The 20,462-nt window shown below is 42.0% G+C and overlaps 1 protein-coding gene across 5 annotated transcripts in view; it reads right to left on the bottom strand.

Moving 5' to 3' along the window:
* Positions 1-205: 205 nt before the first annotated feature.
* Positions 206-20,462, bottom strand: part of CHN1 (chimerin 1) — a 192,658-nt gene continuing 172,401 nt past the window's right edge. For 4 of the 5 annotated variants that reach the window (XM_032407733.1, XM_032407714.1, XM_032407742.1 and 1 more), the window contains 5 exons: positions 12,723-12,896; positions 11,910-11,987; positions 9,220-9,357; positions 2,317-2,422; positions 206-1,003 (listed from right to left, as the gene is read on the bottom strand). In XM_032407733.1, coding sequence (XP_032263624.1) covers positions 832-1,003; positions 2,317-2,422; positions 9,220-9,357; positions 11,910-11,987; positions 12,723-12,896 — 668 coding nt within the window. In that variant the 3' untranslated portion in view covers positions 206-831. Of the gene's footprint in view, positions 1,004-2,248; positions 2,423-9,219; positions 9,358-11,909; positions 11,988-12,722; positions 12,897-20,462 lie in introns of all 5 variants that reach the window. The other variant, XM_032407723.1, reaches the window with a different exon arrangement.

Raw genomic sequence — 20,462 nt, 5'->3', positions numbered from 1 at the left:
TCCTAAGCAGTTTTAAATTATTTGAGGAACTCAGTACAAAATCTTACTCAGTATTAAATAAATGGCCAAACACATTCTCCCAAATATGCTCAATCATGGGAAAAAAAGTAAACTATCAATATTTTTGATTTCTGAAAGCCGAATTTAATAAATTAATAAATGCATGCCAGATAAAAACACAAAGTTGCAACTAAAAAACCAATAATAACAGAAAATGTTCTGCATTGTACTGTTTTATTGGTGGATAATTGACTAAAGTAACAAATCTGAAAACACATTTTGCTTTTGCTGGAAAGAAAGGACTCTGTTAGAGAAGAACGAGGAGAAAGCAGAAGTGCAGCATTTGCGAGAGTCGGCCTATGATCTAGTCTATGGGGATGCGGACAGCCAGAGGTGCTGTTCCATCCGTTTGTGGGCACGTTTGTAGAAGCGTCAGAAACCAAGGACCTAGAACCCAAAAGCGAGTCACGACAGATTTACTCTGCGAAACATGCGGAATTACAACCACAGACTATCCGGGACAAAAAGGCGGTGCAGGCTTGTTGTCTCCTTTGTGTGGGGTTCCCTTGCCAAAGAGGGGGCTAATCATGCAGTAGCTTGAGTTTCTCTTAACATGATAAACACCCAGGGTTACTAGAACTGGAGCGCATGTGTTCACTGTTTTACAAGGACAGCTGAGCGGTACTACGGAAACAGTGGAAAGTTCCTTCAATTTAATCTGGCTATCTGCCCAAACTTCTAACCAAGAAATAATTCAGCTATAAGAGCCAATTAAATTACTATAAAACATTCCTTCATCTGTAAAACATTTTTTCCCCTGCGAACTAAAATTTAAAATAAAATGTCTTCATTTTTGATAAGCAGCTCCACCACCAGTCTCTGGTATCGTATATCGTTCAAGGCGGCCATGGCATCTAGTTCTGGAGATCTCATCAGGGTCGGGCCGAACACAATGCCAAGGTTCTCGGCGTTCATAAGATTCTCCTTCTCGTGGAGGGTCACTCTGCAAAATAAAAGCAAAGGAGCGCACCTTCGTGTAAGTGCCCGCGTTCTGCACGGTGCTCAAGCACTAGAACAAAAACCAGGTTCACAGTCAAGGTTCCTGCCCACTTAACTCTTCGGCTACGTTCTTTCTCTGTCCCCCTCTTCACTTCAAAGTAAATCCTATCAATAAATTAAACTTCTGGTGATCACTGAAGCTCCCACCCGAGCTCACTGCTGGACTGTGGGGGGTGTTTGCACGTAGCAGACGAGGGGCTGGGTCGTCTCGATTATTCCATCAGCCCCCCTTCCACACTGGCTGTCCTGTTCCCTGGATTTTTATTGAGTATCTGGGGAGGGTGGTGGCGGTGGCACAGAGAGATGGCCGAGGGCAAGCGACCTGGTCGGGGAGCTGAGTGTTCGTGTTCACTCTCCTGCTATACAGCAAAGGCCCGGACTAGGATTTGAGAGCCGTTCCTTTGCTTTAGTGTGAAGGACTTAATTGCATCCATATATGAAGCAAACTTGAATTTGCGAGTGAAGTTGTAAGCATATTGAACACAAGTTTTAGCTCATGCTGCTTTTAAGGAGGGAAACCATGTAAATGCTAAATGCGCCATCAGTTAAATATTCATTTCTGGGTAGCTCTTGCCGAGAGGCATACAAAATAGATGTCAAGTTCTGTCTTTTTTGTTTCTAATTGGCTTTATATTTTGAAACTCTAAAACCACTAAAACTTGATCACAGAATTTAAAACAGTTTCCTTCAACTGGTAGAGAGCGAGAGTGACCGAGCAGGGAAATGAAGTTATACCACCACCCGTCCACTTAAGACATTAAACCAGAAGTAACCAAAATATTTTATTTTCTATTCCTCCCTCTACCTCTTATTTTACTCCATTTTTTTATAGCAGTTTTCAGTGTGGGAGACATTAATGCAATAATCTAAAATCCTGTCACCAAGTGTCAAGTGCCTATTTTGGAGCAAGAAGTAAGAAAAGTGAGCCTTCTGGCGAGCTGCTTTGCTCTTTATTATGCTAATGCTCATGTCCTTACAGCTACAACCTTTTCTCTTTCCACAAAAATTCAGTTTATGTCCTTGGCAGAACATCAGTATCTCTCACATATTTGCAAACACAGACTGGAACTGCAAATACGTTTACGTCAGAATCCAGTCTGTATTCGGCACCGTAGCGCAGAATATTTTTAGCATTCCTTCTCAGCTTGTGCATTCATTTATTCCTTCAATAATCTGTCCTTTCTTTCACCTTTGGTTTCATCTGATTCTTAAAATTCGGCTGCAGTACAAGGAGAAGCTTCCGAGTCCGTAACTTGCCTCTTGAGATGCGCCATGAGGTACCGCAGGGTTTCGCAGTGCGCGGGGGGCAGCAGCTTCAGTGCCTCGTGGAGGGTTTCTAATTGCTCGTCGGGATCCATAATTTCTGAGACAGCAAGGTGAATACCAAGGAGAAGAGCTTTAACAGACAACTTGTATAAATGCTTCCCTGAATTCTATTCTTGTGGTGATCATCTAGGACCGGTAAGAAATGCTTTCTCACAGATCCTTGCCCACAGCTTTGGAAGATATTTTTAAGGTTCAAGTCTCAGATTGCCAGAAGGTTTAGTTTCAGTGCGGCAATACCATTTACTTGGACTTTTGGGGATGGCACCCACTTGATTCACTTGAGTGCCTTAGAGTCTGGTCACCGTGGCACTTGGACACTGGATAGGCAGGACGTAACCACAAAGCGTTCAGACACATGTATACACGGATTAAAAACTTAGACATTCGAATGAGGTCATCTTACAACATTACAGACCTACTTAAGGGATGTTAATATGTTCAAGATATTTTGAACATCCCAGTTCAGCGACGGTAGACCAGCTCTGCCCCTGGCAAGCCCTGCCAAAGTCTTAACTGGTATTCATGCTCTTTTCTTTTTAAACCAAGAAAGGCATCACCCAGTATTTACTTCCTTGGTTTTAATTTACTTTTTGTTATATAAAAAAGTCAAACCTACCCTCAGAGCACAAAAATATTCTACCACTTAGGACATTCAGGATAATGCAATAACCCTGTGGAGGCAATTCTAAATGTTGGGAGTGACTGCAGGTAAATGTGGCTCTTCCGAAGTGTAAACTTCAAAGGGAACCATCCTCATTTGGACATTTTAGTTCTGCTCTATTGGCCCAAAACCCAGCACGTTCCTTTGAGGTCACAGATTGCATTTAGTTCATCAGTTATTCCCATAATCAGAAACAGCAGACGTCTTTGGAATGCTGGGCTCTCAAAAAGAGCACCCTAGCACATTCCTGCTTCTCCGATGTCAGGAAGGTAGGGGGCCTTTAAATGTCGGGTTGCAGTGTAATTGCAAGGGGACCCCAGAGTGCTGAGTCTCAATCAGGGGAGCAGCCTTGAAATGCTGGAAGGCCGCAGCAGACCACAATGTATCACTGAAGACACAAGACTAAGAATCCTAGTTTTCTAACGTCTAAGACAAACCAATTCAATGCCAACACGTCAGAATCTGGCTAAAACTGATAGAAAAATGAATGTGAGAGTTCCTAGCACCGGCAGTGCAGATCTGATAAATGTCAGAATGGGAAGAGTGAAGCTTTTTAATTCAAAGAAACTTTGGCCATTTTAGAATTTCAGCCCAAAGCTTACCCAGGGTTCCTGGTTTGTTTCTCAGTAATAAAGGATGTATTATTTGCCATGATAATTGATGCATGGTCTTTGAAACTTCGGGTCTTTAGAGAATGCCAGTTCATAACAGCAATACCATCTCGGATACTGAAATTCAATCATTTAATTTCTAGAATTAAGAAAATTCCATTTACTATAGAAACTATTACTTAGTATTTACTTATAATTTTTACCATAGGACTAATTAATCTGAAACTATGTTGTTTTGGAAATTGAAAAAAAGTAACATAGTTTCCTTTTAATTTTCACATTTAATCTTTGCAGGGAGAATCTTGAGATGGTGTGAAATTAGGGATATTGTTGGTGGGCTAGCAAATAAAATTCTCTGCTCACAGAGAGCTTATTTTCTCTCTTGGAGGGTGACTGACAATAATGAACACATACCTTCCAGTTTGTACTATATTAGAATGAGGCCAGTGCTATGGAAAAAAACAGCAGGGTAAGAAACACTGCAAGTGTGATGGGGTGCAGTTTAAAATGGGGATCAGAGGTGCCTGGGTAGCTCAATCATTAAGCATCTGCCTTTGGCTCAGGTCCTGATCCCAGGGTCCTGGGATCGAGCCCCGCATCGGGCTCCCTGCTCAGCAGGAAGCCTGCTTCTCCCTCTCCCCTCCCCCTGCTTGTGTTCCCTCTCTCACTCTCTGTCAAATAAATAAAATCTTCAAAAAAATAATAAAATGGGGATCAGCATAGACCTCAATGAGAAAGTAGGTCTTGAGTAAAGACTCTGAGGGTGTGGGGGAATGAACCACACAGAGATCTAGGGGAAGGGGTTGCAGGCAGAGGAGTAGCCATGCGACGGTCCTGTGATGTTTGAGGACATGTGAGAAGCCAAATGCGGCTGAGCTAGAGTGAGCAAGAGGGGAATGGAAGGGAGTGAGGTCAGAAAGGTAACAGGACACTGTTGTGTCCGTTGCCATCAGGCTGTTGAAGGGACTTAGCATTTACTGAGAGAAATGGGAAGGTGCTGAATAAGGGCATGATCTGACAGACTTTGCTCACAGTATCTCTCCTCTGTCTGCCATGTGGGAAACAGACTATGGAAAGGCCAGAGTAAAAACAGACCATTCTAGTAACTATTACAAAAATCCAGGTGAGCGGGGAGCCTGGCTGGCACAGTCGGTTAAGCGTCTGACTCTTGGTTTCGGCTCGGGTCATGATCTCAGGGTCGTGGGACTGAGCCTCACGATGGGCTCCGTGCTCAGTGGGGAGTCTGCTGAAGATTCTTTCCCTCTGCCCCTCCCTCCATGCTCGTACATGCTTTCTTGCTCTCTCTCTTTCTCAAATAAATCTTTAAAAAAAAAAAACCCAGGTGAGGAATGACTGACTCTAGCTTAGACCAGGTGGTGGCAGTGAAGGTGGTAAGAAGTTGCTGGATTCTGGGGATAGTTTAAAGGTAGAGTCCATGGGATTTCCTAGTGAAGGATGTAGGAGAAGGAGAAGAATCAAGAATGAGCTAAGTTTTGGGGTTAGGCAACTGGGAGGATGGAGCCTCCATTAAGATTATGGGTGGAAGAGGTTTCGTGGGAAAGATCCAGGGTTCTATTCGAGATGTCATTGAGACATCCAAATGATCATGCTGATGGTGGATTAATCTGGTACTCAGGGAGGGGTCCAGACTGGAGATATAAATTGGAGGACCTATGATAAACTGCATTTGAATATTCTGACATCAAATTGACAGAGATTCTTCCCTGGAATTAATTTTTCTCTATTTTTTTCCTACTTAAAGGACTATTACCCATAATGTTTTCAGAGAACACAAATCTTTTGCCGTAAGAAGACCACAGCATAATTTAAGAGAAAGAAAGACAAAATGGGATGTATTTAGAGATGAACAACCACCATCGGTTGTTTCAAGTACGTGAAAGGCTTGCATGCGGAAGAGGGTGATATTAGGACCATTGCCAAGGGAGGGAGTTGAAAGCAGGCAGATCTCTGTTGCGCACAAGCAGGCCTTTCTGACTGTGGCATCTGTCCACCAGCAGCTGCCGGCCGAGAGAAGCGCTCATCTTGCAGTTACTGCGTATTTAAAAAAGAATGTGCTGTAGAAGGAAGTCTTGTTAACATGACCCTTTAGAAGATCTAGAAACTCTTAAGATTCTATGGTTCTCGATATAAAATTATGTTTACTCATTCAACAAGTATTTACTGAGCACCTATTATGTAAGTGCAGGACTCTCGCAGGTGCTGTGGGAAAATAAACACGAGGGAGAGAACGCCCCCTCGTAAAGGAGTTAGTCTAATAAGGAGGACGAGACATGAGTGCAACCTTCCAGCATGAAGGAAGGAGGCTGTAGAAGAGGTCCTGGCGAAGTGTGATGGGGAGATGGAGGAGAAAGATGCCCTGGGGGCTGAGTGGAACAGAGGGGAGGAAGAGAGGGCATCGGAGGAAGGTCTGGAAGGATGTGGCAATGTGGACATGGTGTGGGCAGGAAATACGCACCTGAACCTGTATCAGTATCTAGTTAAAAGTTCTTTTTAAAGTATGTGCTGTCAATTCTTTTAGAGAGAAATTCAAATAGAAGAAGGAAAAAAGACTTAGCCACGCATAAGGGGTGACTCAGTGGCAGAGGTGAGGGAAAAACTCTGCAAATCCTCATCCCAGGCTTCCCTTCAGGACATTTTAAGTTGCTTGGGACAAAGAACCCTGGGTTTTATTTCTGAGTTTATCTGACTCACTCAGGGTTACACTCTGAGTCATATTTTCTAAGATCTTCTGGGAACAGAGCTCGTAGAGTCCTTGGCCAGAGAAAGATTCCCGCACACATTCCCGGCAGCGCCGTTTTCGTCGTGGTCAGGAAGCGGCCAGGCGCTGGCTTACTGAGCAGGCCTGTGAGAGGCACCGATCTTCCAGCCTTTGCACCAGGGGGTGGGGGGTGGGGGCAGCAGTGTTTTCACTGCGGGCGACAGAGAGAGGCAGCGAGGAAAAAGGGCTCGGTAGTCCGACACTTCCAGGTGGTTCAAGGGCAGTTTCCAGGGGATTATGAAGACCTTCAGGCCCTCAGATGAGATGCCCTGGCCTCCACCACCCACGCGTCCCTTCTGCATTTCCCGTAGCCACTGCCCTCCAGCTTCCAAGCCGCAGCATGTCCGAGGGAGGCTGCAACAGCGGGGCTCAGACAGCTTTTGCAGGAGAAAGCTTTAATGTGAACTCCGAGTTTCTGCTGGCAAGAAATGCTAATAAATGCCAGAGAAACCCGAGCCCTAAAGAGCAGGGCCCCCGTTTCCTAGGGACTGAGTGCTAAAAAGGTTCAAGAGCACCTGCATCAGGAAGGGTCAGCTGGCCCTGACCATCCTTTGGGAGGACTTCCTGCCCTCCTGCCCTCCTGCCTTCCTCCCGTGGGTGAGTCTGTTCCACCAGGGAAGCCAGGCACTGGGCCGAGTGGAGAGAGCGAGGCCTGGGACTAATTAGACCAATGTGAGTTGGAATGCCAGGGCCACCTCCTCCAGCGATAGGACCTTGGACAATTTACTTAAACCGTGTAACGTCTCCTTCCTAAAATGATATCCTGGCGGAGTGCCCGGCTGGCTCAGTTGGAAGAGCAGGCAACTCTTGATCTCAGGGTCATGGTTTGAGCCCCACATTGGGTGTAGAGATTACTAAACTAAACTAAAACTAAACTAGAATAAAAAAAAGTAAACTAAAATGATATCGTGACTGTAAAGTGCCTAACATGATTCCTGGGACCTAGTATATGCTCTATAAATCTTAGCTTCTCTCGTCTCCCTTGTGTGCCTATAAAGATAAGAGAAAGGCTGTATCTATGTGTCTAAATAATGAAATAGACTCTACTGGTACGACAGACGCAGACAAGGACACAATGTTCCATAAACAATTGGATCAAAAGCAAACACGTACAATAAACGTTGATATTGTATATAAGTATTAGGCGTGGTTTTGGTGTCATGGCAATCACACATCAAAACAGTTGAAATTATAAGAAAGAATCTACCTTGATTTAGGGAAGTTTCTATCCTATGATGCACTTTGAAGAGCTCTCGGAGGTAGGACAGGGGGTTTGCTGATGTGAGACAGGAGGCCTGTTTCAGATACAAACCCCAGAACCCTGACAAATGGTTTGGAAGGTTAACCGAGGCAGCTGAGGTGGGTGTGGGGAATGAAGGTGAAACAATGTGAGGGTGTGGGGGGCAAAAGGCCTTGAACCCCAATAAGGAAGGCTTGGGTTTTTCTTCTGCATAGATGAGGCGGCCGTGTAGAGTTCAGAACCTGGGTTTGAAGGATTGCTTTGTCCTCTGCAAATGGGGTGCCTTTGGCTTTGGCACAGAAGCCAAGTTTCAGTTTTACTCCAAAGTGACACTGGGGACAGGAACACTGCCCACTTGGGCCCTCAGTGTTGTCCTGGGGATCGGGGCAAACTGTGGACTGAGCAGCCCTTTGTGATGTGTGTGTCAAGTGCTGTCCATGTTCATGGCCATCAGACTTCTCTCTCTGGGGCGGAAACGTCTGGCCCACGAAACAACAACCATAAGCTCCCGCAGACAATTTTCATGATCAGCACTGAATCCATCCCAAAATAAGAGGAGTTAAATTCCGATGGAAGAGATCTAGAGTCTTTCAGGCTCCTAACATGGACATTTGTACAAATCAGTGTAATTCTCCTGGCTGTTCTCTACATGAGAGCTGGGCTGACCCGCAAGAAATCAGGGCTCCAGGGAACTAACCACAGAAATTCTCAACAAAAGCACTGAAGGGGAAACTAAAAATTAGAACAAAGCAAGTCTGTACTTCATGAAATTTCCAAGTCAAAAAGCAAATCAGTGTTACTAAGAAAGTGATGTTATTATTTAAAGATCAAGACAACATATGGTTTTTAAGAGAGAAAAGCAAATGACAGAAATAGCCTATCTTTTCTAAAAAAGGGCAATGCCAACACTTAAAATCTGTTAAAAATTCCCTTCTTTAAAAAAATGAAGTGTGAATTACAGGTATGAGTTTTGCACCCTAAATAAAATTTGGCATATGAGCCTTTGCTTTTTTCTCATTTGCATCTCAACTAGAACTTAAAAAACCACTTCTTGATCTAAAACAGTGCTCCTTAAAGTATGATCTACGGACCAGTGCCAGTTCACAAACTGTCTGTTAATGGTCTGTCACAGGATAAGGACAGAAATTGAAAGTAAGAATTTAGAAACTTATGGGATCTGATAGAGCAACTTTTATGACTAGCTGAATCTAATAACAAAATAGTTTGGTCCTGTTTTTCAATTTTATTTTTCTAGTTATTCATTTTTATTTTGTAGAAGTGTTGGTCCTTATCTGAGGAGCACTGGGAAAAGCCTTACTTTGGAAAATGAGGGTTAGCCCATTACAAAGAGGCTTCTGACGGCAGAAGTCACAAACAACCGACGTTGGAGAGGAGTTCAAAACTCTTGTGAGTGTATTAGCCATGGAGAGAGGTGAGGGGGACATATTTAGTACGCGTTCAAGAAACTCCGACAAACCAGGGAAGTGATTACCGCGAGGAGGCATTCTGTGAGGTTAGTGGGAATGCGCGCCTTCATACTCACTGGCCGACTCGATGAACTTCGGGTAGGCGTCGTATGTGATGAGCGGGATCGGGAGATCCCGGAAGTACAGCTTCAGCGCGCCCGTGATGATGTTGATGTCTTCGTACATGTTCACAGAAATATCTGCCTTCTCACCATCTTGGAAGGATGTTAAAAACAATAAGTATCTGGATGCAGAGCACTGTTTTCATAACATATTTTTGTATACAGTCTTTAGAGATTGGCAATGCGTCAGTTTTTAGTATCAAATTCAGTGTGCTGATGTATATAAATGATCAATTTTCCGTGGAAAGCAAAATCGTCTTTTTTTTAATTTTCTATTCTGAAGTTACTTCTTTTTCCAGGTTTAACTAGGAGGGGGGGAGTACAAGAGGACAGAGGTCAACAGCAATATTTGTAAATTCCAAGAGTACTTGAGAATTCCTAGGGGAATGATGTGGGATTGCTTTTTCTTTCTTTTTTAAATAAACCTAGAGGATTTGAAAAATAACAAGAAAGGCACCCCTAACTCACAAAAGGCCACCTCTGCCTCACCCCAGGCCCCGACACATGAGCATGACGTTGGGATGTTGTCTAAGCCCTGGGGGTAGGCAGATAGCGAGAAGTACTAGAATGAAATGAAACAAAACTTCAGAGTGCTGAAGGAACAAGAGAAGAAGTTATAAAAGAGGAGTATTTTAGAGGTGCTGGGCCTTCAGACTCGAGTAAAGCTGGCCTTCCTTTACTACCCTGCATTTAGTCACTGGTTAAAATACCTGAATTTTCATCTACAAAAGATTTAATTAGTGCCTACTCTGAGCTGATCTTATACTAGATTTCTTTTATTCCGTTTGGCTTATGAATGATTTCTAGCGATTAAAAAGCAGCCTCTTCCCTACACAGATATTAGAATGGCTAAAATCCAGAACCCTGATGATAAATGTTGGGAGAGGATGTAGAGCCACAGAACTGTAAAGTGTTGGGAACGCAAAATGGTACAGCCACTTTGCGGGGTGGATGGTTTCTTACAAAGCTAAACATACTCTTACCATATAATCCAGCAATCACACTCCTGGGTATTTACCCAGAAGAGCTGAAAACTACTTATGTCTACACAAAAATGTGCTCACAAATATTTATAGCCACTTTCATTCATAATTGCCAAAAAATTTGGAAGCAATTGAGATGCCCTTCAATAGGCGAATAAACTGTGATGTATCTAGACAAAGGAACGTTATTGAGCAACAGCAAGAGAAGAGCTATCAAGCTATGAAAAGGCATGGGAGAACTTTAAATGCATATTGCTTAGTAAAGGAAATCCGCTGAAAAAGGCTACATTCTCTCTGATTCCAACTATATGACGTTCTGGGAAAAGCAAAACTATGGAGTCAGTAGAAAGAACAGTGGTTGCCAGGGGCTCAGGGGGAGAAAGGGAAGGAAGAACAGGTAAAGCACAGATGATTTTTATGGTAGTAAAAATTCTATGTGCCACTGTAACATGGATATATGACATTATGCATTTGCCAAACCCACAGAACTGTACAACATAAAGAGTGAACTTCAATGTAACCTACTGATTTTAGTTATTAGTAACGTATCAATGTTGGTTCATCAATTCTAACAAATATAACTAAACTAATGCAAGATATTAATAACAGGAAACTGGGCTTGGGGGCGGGCATGAGAGGAGAGCTCATATGGGAAATCTCTGTACTTTCTGTGAAATTTTGTAAGCTAAGACTACTGTTAACCTGAAACTGTAACCCTAGAACTACTCTAATGAAGTCTGTTTTTCTTTAAAGAAGCCTCTTTTAAATGCAAAATACCATGGCCTATCAGACATTCGCATCCAAGTGTGAGTTAGATCACCGGTATCTGTCTTTCCTACTTGGGTTGAAATCCCGGGCAGTGGCAGTACAAATTGGGCTAGACCACTTTCTGGGAGGAAAAGGCAATGAAGAATGCTTCACTGGGGGACCTTAGGCAAGTGTGCAGGTCCTAGGGGCCCGAAGACCTGGAGAAGAGGATGGGAGAGCACGAAAGGAAGGTAGAAGAATTAAGAAGGCAAATATCACCTCTATCAAAATTTTTATTCAGGACAAAAGAAAGAATACTGGTATTCTCTCCTGCCACATGGTTCCTGTTTCCATTATCTATGAGTTATTTTTCTATGAGAATCCAAATTTCAAATATCCTGTCTCATTATAGGGTACACGTCCAATTTTTGGTTTGGAAAATAAAGTTGCCAACCTTATAGTTCAGTCATATGACAGGTTAAACCAAATTTGGAGGTTGATCTGAGAACCGTTCTACCATTCAGCTAGTTCTTTCTATAGTAAGATATTCATTGTACCTTAGTTCACTCTCCTTTCATTTCTTACTCTCTAAGCCACAGCACTTTTCAGGGCCTTGACAAGGACAGCCTCAGCGTTTTTGCACAGTCTTCTCTTGCCAAGGTCTTTACATATCCTGTTTCTTTGCTACTCAACCATTATCTGGTCAACCTCTATTCTCTGGAAAAGCCTCTTTTGATCTCCAGCATCCCCCCAACCCCAACAAACTAGGTTATGTTCCACAGTCATAATTTTCCTTTATGGCACTGATTAAAATAAAATCAATAATGATTCTGTGGTGGGGGAATCTAAGTCATTAGATTCTCCCTGGCAGACAGCATTGTTGTCCTAAGTTAATGAACATGCTGAAGAACATACCTCTGTCAAAAGCCATCTTGACATCTTCAATTAAGTCACTAAATCCTGATACTCGATACAGTCCTTCAGAATTAAGACCTGTAAAAATAAAGCTAATTAGTTTCTTTGGAATTATGCCTTTTCTCCAAAGTTTAACTTCTTCCCATACTTCAGGCTGGGGAAGTAATGTGCATGAAAGAATGATTAAATATACTTGTTTAGAAACCTCTTTACATTTTCTCCTAAAATAAAACCATTGCACTCAGTTTTTAAACTCTGACCAACCTGAGTGTTTGTAATTTGGCTCATCACTTAGTCTAATTAGATCAAATATGTTGAGTCTTAAGGGAAATAATTCATCACCCCAATTATACCTTAAATTCTTTTACATAACTGAAGACTAAGCTAACCATATTAATAGGCCCATACCAGAGTTTCCCAAATGGGAAATAATAATGAGGATGCAGCTCTGTTTTTTGGCTTAGGATAGTTTTAACAGAGCATTTACCCCTTTGCTTCTTGGACCTAGAAAAAATGTAAAAACTGAAAAACAAATTGCTATCTACATGTCAACTTCTATAGACCAGAAGATCCATCATCCATAAAAATATTTAAGCATATTTCCTATAACTAGTTAACTGTACCTTAAAATCAAGCTGGTTCATTATTTGCTAAATTAACTCATTTCAGACTTTCAGATTATTTGACATCTGAAATCATTCCCCCCTAAACTTACAGAAGACAACTGGATTATGCAGTGAAGCACCCAGAAGGGCATTAGAACTTGCATTCCTGGTGCATTATAACTGCTGAACCACACTGGAAACGCCTCACCTCTGGATTCAATCTCCCTGATGCACATGTCCACCACCATTGGTCGCTTAGTGATACGGGCTTTCACGAGTGTTGTGAGGTCACAGCTGTATACCTTCTTGACGTGTTTCAAGTCTGGCTTACAGTCATTTGGGACCATCTTGGAACACTGCTTATGAACATTCAAACCACAATCTAAAAAAATATATAGAAAGGAAAAATTCATCAATGTTTTCAGAGTTTTGAGCATTCTGGAGTGTTTATTTTAGCAAAAGACTCTCCCTCCAGCTTGAGTTAGGCTTAAAAGGGGATTAGCTTCCAGTAGTTTCTGCAGAGTGTAAAAACATTCTTCCCATCTTTTCTCTTGGAAAGTTTTGGTTTTAAGTCAGCAGATGAGAATTCCAGCTCATGCTTCATCACTTGCTCTATGATCTCAGGAGAGATTCAACCCAAATAAAACAAAATTAATAAGTGTTTAAATGTCTACAAAATGTAATATGCCAAATAGGCAACTTAAAATTGTCCATTTCCTTAAAGTGACATAAAAATTATATTTGATGTGGGATATATAATTGTATTTTAATATATTGGATATGAAGAGGAATCAGATCTCCAAAAGTAAGAGTATCTCAGGGCCCTCTTAAAATCATGCTGCTCATATTCATATCTATTCATAAGCCTTGAGATATATATAAAATAATAAATTTAGTGGCTAAAAATAGCCGTAGTTGTTATTTACTATTAGCACCAGCTTACTGATGCCAAGCACTAGTCCAAGTGCTTTACATTACTTCCATTAAGCTCACAAAACTCTGAAATAGGTACTATTTTTCTTATTTTATAAATCTGATGAAACCAAGCACATAAGTGTTAGGTAATTTACCCAAGGTCATGCAATGAGTATGTAGTGGAGCTGAGATTCAAGGGTTATAGATGTTTCTATGGTTCACGATTTTAATACATATACCATCTTGCCTCTCCTGAAGTGTGTCCTTTGCTTTGTAATTTTACAACTTCTCAGATGCTAGAACTCAAACATCTTCTAGTTAATGTTAGGAGATATTTGATTTTCAACAAGAAGAGAGCAACGGAATTTTAGAAGGGACAGAGAGGAATTCAAATAAGAGTGTTAAACCATCGCTGAATAATTTAACTAAAATAAATGTCATCTTTATGTTTTTAAAAACATAACCCATTTGATATTTTTCATAAGCACTTGATGTTGACCCCTTGTAAATCTGATTCAATTATATCCAGGCCTTAACGAAACAATTTGAAAATCCTACAAGTCCGTGACCACTGCTTGTGGTCACTGGGCAAGCTTTAGTTTTGCTTGCTCTTTCAGCAAATGTTGGTGATTATCATTGTAATAATGACTTGGTAAAGCTGCGGTCTAGTTCTATACGGCAGTAACAATAAACAGAGATAAGGAACATTTGCCAGAATTTATAAATGGAATCATTCTTTCATTAACTATGTAGACACTGCCAACTTGCAATGAGTACGTAAGGCCCGTGTGACTCAAAGGGAGGAATTCCTATGTAGCGAGCACCTCCCATGTGCAGACAAGCTAGGTGTTGAGGGACAGTGAGTCTTTGCACACATGTGTGTAAGAGAACAGCACTGGAGATGGCATGGCCAGTGCCAACAATGCCCAACATTATCATCACTAAAGAATAGCAGCTGCTTCTTTGAATACAGAAATGGGCTTCCAGAGCACAGAGCTTGATCTATTCTATGGGAGGAAATGACCCAACAACATTCTGTATACTTAGACAATGTCCAAATGACTGCATCACCCAGACCCCCAATTCCTCTTTATATGTCTATTAGCTACAGATAAAATTTCTGATTCAATCATAAGGCATATCAATGGCAAAATGTCCACGTAAAAGACCTTGTTTCCCGTGAACATTTTAATGTTTCCAAAACTTCTATAACTTCGAATTAGCTCTATCATCTATTAGCTGTGTGATTTCGAGTGAGTTACCTTTCCTGTGCCTCAGTTATGTAAAATAGGAATAATAGTATTTATTACCTATCCATTATGTTCATGTGAGGCTTTAATATTAATATATGCAATTTCTTATGTGTAGTAGGTTAGAAGTGTTTACCAGAACTATGCTGTTGTCATTATCAAGAAGAAACTTTTTTTTTTTTTAAAGATTTTATTTATTTATTTGACAGAGAGAGAACAAGTAGGCAGAGGGAGAGGGAGAAGCAGGCTCCCCGCCGAGCAGGGAGCCCGATGCGGGGCTCGATCCCAGGACCCTGGGATCATGACCTGAGCTGAAGGCAGCTGCCCCAAGAAGGAACTTTTGAGAGGCCTTTTCTATGCAGCACCCCAGGGTCCATTACATGGTATTGTCCTAATCAGCTTACGGGCAGAAGCTAGGTGGAACTCTGAGCCAGTTGTTTGTCACATGTGAATGTGACAGGACCTTGATGACTGGGGTTATAGCTGCTTCCTCATCTTTACTGTTCTAATACATTTCATTTACATAAAAGTGTCTCCAAATAAGTACTTCATTTTTCTTGCTTTTACCACATCTAGGGAGTTTTCAGCCACTCATTTTTCAAATATTTTTTGGCCTCTATCCTCTTCTGGGACTCCAACAACGCAAATGTTAAATCTTCGGCTATTCTGCCACAGGTCTCTGAGGCTCAGGTCACTTTTCCAAATCTACTTTCTTTCTCTTGTTTGAGTTGGATAATGTCTATTGATCTATCTTCAGGTTCACCAATTCCTTCCTTTGTCACCTCCATTCTGCTATTGAGCCCATCTGTCTGGTGAGTTTATTGTTAATAAAATTTTCAGTTCTAAAATTTCTGCTTATTTTTATCTTCATTTTCTAATTCCTATTTTTCATTTGTCTCAAGAGTGTTTATAATTGCTTGCTGGAGCAGTATTATGGTAGCTGCTTTCCTTGTCTGAGAATTCTAGCATCTAGGTCATTTCAGTATTGGCACCTGTTGATCGTCTTTTCTTGTCTGAGTTGAGATTTTCCTGCTTCTCAGTATGAAGTGTAATTTTGAATTGAATCGTGGATATTTTTGAGTGTTACAAGACTCTGGTTCCTATTGAAAATTTCCCTTTTAGCCGGCAGTTAACCTGTTGAGATTTAGAATGCACGTCCTAGTTCACCTCTTAGGCCATGGTTCACATATCAACCTAGTTCACAAAGCCTTTGTAGTGCTACTGCAGTGCTCTTCTGCCCACCCTACTTGTATGTTACCCAAATGGAAGGACTGTACCCCATTTTTTTTTTTAAAGATATTTTTCAACAGAGAGAGAGACAGCGAGAGAGGGAACACAAGCAGGGGGAGTGGGAGAGGGAGAAGCAGGCTTCCTGCTGAGCAGGGAGCCCCGATGCAGGGCTCGATCCCAGGACCCTGGGACCATGAGCCGAAGGTCGACGCTTAATCAACTGAGCCACCTAGGCGCCCTGTACCCCACATCCTGGGGAAGGAGAGGACCACCTCCTAGTTACTGCAGGGTGAGGATGGAAGCCAGGGTTTGCCCAGAAACCCGGTTGAGAAGGAATGCTGCGCCGCATGGAACTATAGGGTACAAGTGGAAGACAAGTTAATGCTCCTGGTCTCAACGGCCCCATTACTGCAGGTCAGCAGGAAGACAGGGCTCCACCCAGACTTGGGCTGAGAGGGTGCTTTTTCCACTACGTGGTAGGGACGGAAGTCCAGGTGCCACCCACAGGCTCAGCCAGGAGGGGTACCACTTTCTTCCTGTGAGGCAGTGCGGAATGACAGGGCTCCACTCACTCCCAGGGGAGAGGCGCACCCTGGGGACTACACGGTGGGGCGAAACCGGGTTCTGCCCATAGACTGCGGCGGCGGCGGCAGCGGCAGCATTGTGCCTTGTTCGTGACGCTCACCTGGAGGACAGCAGGAAGGATGGAACGGTTTGGCTGGCTGGGCTACATTTTCCCAGGGCTTTGGCTAGGAAGAGCAGGCTTTTCTGTGGATTATGTTTTTGTCTGTGCTTGTTGGCACTGATGGGTTGTGAGCTTCTCCCGTGCCCAGGCTGGGGGTACATGGGAGGGAGGAAAAAAGCCAACCCCCAACCACCAGGCAACTTGCTGCTGGGTTCCTTGGGTTGGCCTGCCTGCTTTTCTCCATTTTCAGAGTCTTCTCAAAGTTGACGTATAGATTTTGTACAGGGTCTTTTGTTATTAATATTGTGAAGAATAAAATGAAACCTATTTATTCATCTCATCCAGAACCAGAAGAACTCCTACACAGTATTTTAAATGTATAAAAGCAAAGCTTCATAATTTCAGATTAACGTGTCTCATACTTTAAGTGTGTACAAAGAAGTGACAGATCCAGTTGGAAAGGGCTGTTGGTAACAGCCTATCCCAGTGCCTTTACCTTACAGATAGAGGCAATAAAGCTCCAAGAGGCTAAATGACTTGTTCAGATTACTCAGCCAGAAAGTGCTAGAACTGTGATGTAGCCTTGGCCTCCGGATTCCCAGCTTGTGCTCTTCCCACCAAGTGATGCATGCCACTCTTCACTAGCCGTATATCACACACTCTGAGTTACGGTTTTCAGCCCTGAAGATGAATTTGCTAGTTTCAGCCTCTTATTCAGTAATGTTTATTGTACCCATTATTTGTTGTATATACTTGAGTTTAAAAGACATTGCTATATTTTACTGTTTTATATATATATGATTTGGCAAGGACTTTTTTATATCTGTGTACTTTTATTTTTTTAAGTTTTTATTTTAATTCCAGTTAACATACAGTATGAGTTTCACATGTACAATGTAGTGATTCAACACTTCCATACATGACCCTGTGCTCATCACAAGTGTCCTCCCTTATCCCCATCACCTACTTCACCCATCCCCCCACCAAACTCCCCTCTGGTGACCATCAGTTTGTTCTCTATTGGTAACAATCTGTTTCTTGGTTTGTCTCTCTCTTTTCTTCCCCTTGGCTCGTTTATTTCCTAAATTCCACATATGAGTGAAATCACTGGCAAGGACCTTTAAAAAGCAGTGATAGAAGCTACCCATTATATTCTTGTTTTTGTCATATTCTTTCCCTATGTATAAATTCCATATGGAAAACCACTACAAAGCAAACCAGTAAAATTTTGACACAATATCAAAACCTGTGAATGGCACTAGTGGTCTGATATTAATACTAACTTTTTTACTTTCAATAATTGCAGTTACCTACCACTTTAAACATTAGGCTCCTAGGATTATTTGTGACTCAGTGAAAAGTGGGTAAAGTGATGACTGAGCTCAGATTTAGGAATTAAGGAAGACGGAAATGTTTTCTAAACTGATATTCTTTCTTCCATTTGAATAAGATTGAACTATGGGACAACATATTCTGCTCAATTTTAGAAATAAATTTTTGGCAGCATTGGATATGAAGTCCTTCAGACAAAGGATAGGGCAAAGTCATAAAAATAAAGCATCTTTATACCCTTAAGTTCACGGTGCAATATACCAGCTCTGAGCTCGCTCTGAAAATCGCTCCTGCAGGGACTAGCCATACATCAATATTTCAGCTTGCCATTAAGACTTTATTTGGTTTTCATACTTATTTATTATCATCATATAACTCCTCTATCGTTCCATTTCTCCCAAGGAAGCTCTATACTATAAACAACAAAAGTCCACAGAAGATCGTTTCATTTGTTGCATCTCTTGGTTTAGTAGGTTATTTTTATGCTACAATTGAACCACATTTCCCCCTCCTAATCCTTCAAGTTAATAAGCATGGACTAAACCATATGAAAGGAAAAATGAAAAAGCTCAAATCGCATTTTATTCTGTCCTTTATTAATGTTTCTATTACTTAAACTACTGACTTTAAGCTACTCTCAGATTTCAGATTTCCTGGGGCTTGATTTCCCTAAAAAACATGTTTCATATCTAGAAGGCACAAAAATCTATCTTTTGAAAAAAAGGTGATATTATTTACATTTTATTGATAGGCTTAAGGGGTAATGTTTTTTTTTTTTTTTAAGATTTATTTATTTATTTATTAGAGAGAGCGAGCATGAGGCGGGGGGAAGGTCAGAGGGAGAAGCAGACTCCCTGCCGAGCAGGGAGCCCGATGTGGGACTCGATCCCGGGACTCCAGAATCATGACCTGAGCTGAAGGCAGTCACTTAACCAACTGAGCCACCCAGGCGCCCTTAAGGGGTAATGTTAATGTGTGTTTTGAAAGGAAAGATAATTGCTCATTCTTTGAGTGTTCATATTTTATTTTTTTAAAAGATTTTTTTTAAGTACTCTCTATACCCAACGTGGGGCTTGGACTCACAACCCCGAGATCAAGAGTCGCATGCTCTACCAACCACGCCAGCCAGGTGCCCCATGAGTGTTCATATTTTAAATAATTGTGAATGAAAGTTTTATTCTAAAACATATCCTTTAGATGTCCCCCTTCCCTGAATCCCCATCCAGGAAAAGTGGGAATAGCCCAATTCTAATATGTATCAGAAGTCATTACTTTCATAAGCAAAATTAAAAAGAATAACTTGTTCTTTGGGATATTTATGAAAATACTGCTACATGAAACTTCTAAGCAAGTCTAATCAATTTCTCACTGGTAATTTATAAGGACACCTGGGTGGCTCGGTTGGTTAAGCATGTGGCTCTTGGGTTCGGCTCAGGTCATGATCTCAGGGTAGTGAGACTAAGCCCTGTGTGGGGCTCTGTGCTCAGCACCGAGTCTGCTCGAGATTCTCTCTCCCTCTCCTTCCCCCTCTGCACCGCCCCCCATGCTCGCTCGCTCTCTCAAATAAATGAATAAATATGATCTTTAATCAAAAAAAGGACAAACATAACTTTTTAGGTACAATCAAAGCAGTAATTAAAATATTACTTCCACTCCATCTCTTCAACCTAAAAGCTAAGACCTTGTATACTTTAAGCAATGAATACGCTTTTATTATTAGGAAAAAACTGCTCCCGTTCCCTGGTGTGTGTGTGTGTGTGTGTGTGTGTGTGTGTGTGTGTGTGTAAGTAACAGCAATGCTAATGACACACTGGAAAAAGAGTCACTTGAATAGCCAATACCAAGTAGATGTGTGATTTACAATTATTATCTGGCTTAATTCTTAGACTATTCTGGCAAGGCTAACCTGAAAACAACTCAGGGATGCTGGTGGAATAATGGTCTTTTTGGTGGGAGGGGTGTTTGGCAGTCTCCATGATTATGTAACAATAGATTATTTTAACTTACAAACTTACATTTCGTAGAGAAAGGACAAATGGTTTGGGGAAACTATTTTGTCTGAATGAGGCTCCTTTGAACTTTGCTGTTAAAAACTACCTGTTGTGCTCATAAATATTTTGGTCGGAGCCCCACTCCCGAGCTGCAGTTCCATGCCCCCCTGCACCCTCCTTGTACTCTTTCAAGCAGTTTCGAGGGAGGGAGACGTTGGTAGATGAAGAGGATGTTTCATGCCTGCTCCGGAATCTGGTGGCCGGTGTCACAAAGGCCGCGTCCGCACTGACTGGCCCTCCGTGGCCCCTTTTGGCGGCAGCGAGCTTAGCAGCCGGCCTAGAGCTTGTGGGGCGGAAGGGACAGCTTGCCTCTTACTAGCTGGATTCCGTCTGCTTCCGACAGTAACTCTGCCAGCCTGGTGACTGGAACACCACCCAACACTTCACATGATGTTTAACAACAAAAAGTAGAGGGGGTGGGGAGATACAAAACTGAGGCTTGTGGGAAACGCTCCCTGAAAAATTCCTGACGAGCTCTCTTCTGC

The sequence above is a fragment of the Phoca vitulina genome, unplaced genomic scaffold (genome assembly GCF_004348235.1).
Source record: "Phoca vitulina isolate PV1807 unplaced genomic scaffold, GSC_HSeal_1.0 scaffold1, whole genome shotgun sequence".
NCBI lineage: Eukaryota > Metazoa > Chordata > Mammalia > Carnivora > Phocidae > Phoca > Phoca vitulina.
This window is presented reverse-complemented; position numbering and strand designations above follow the sequence as displayed.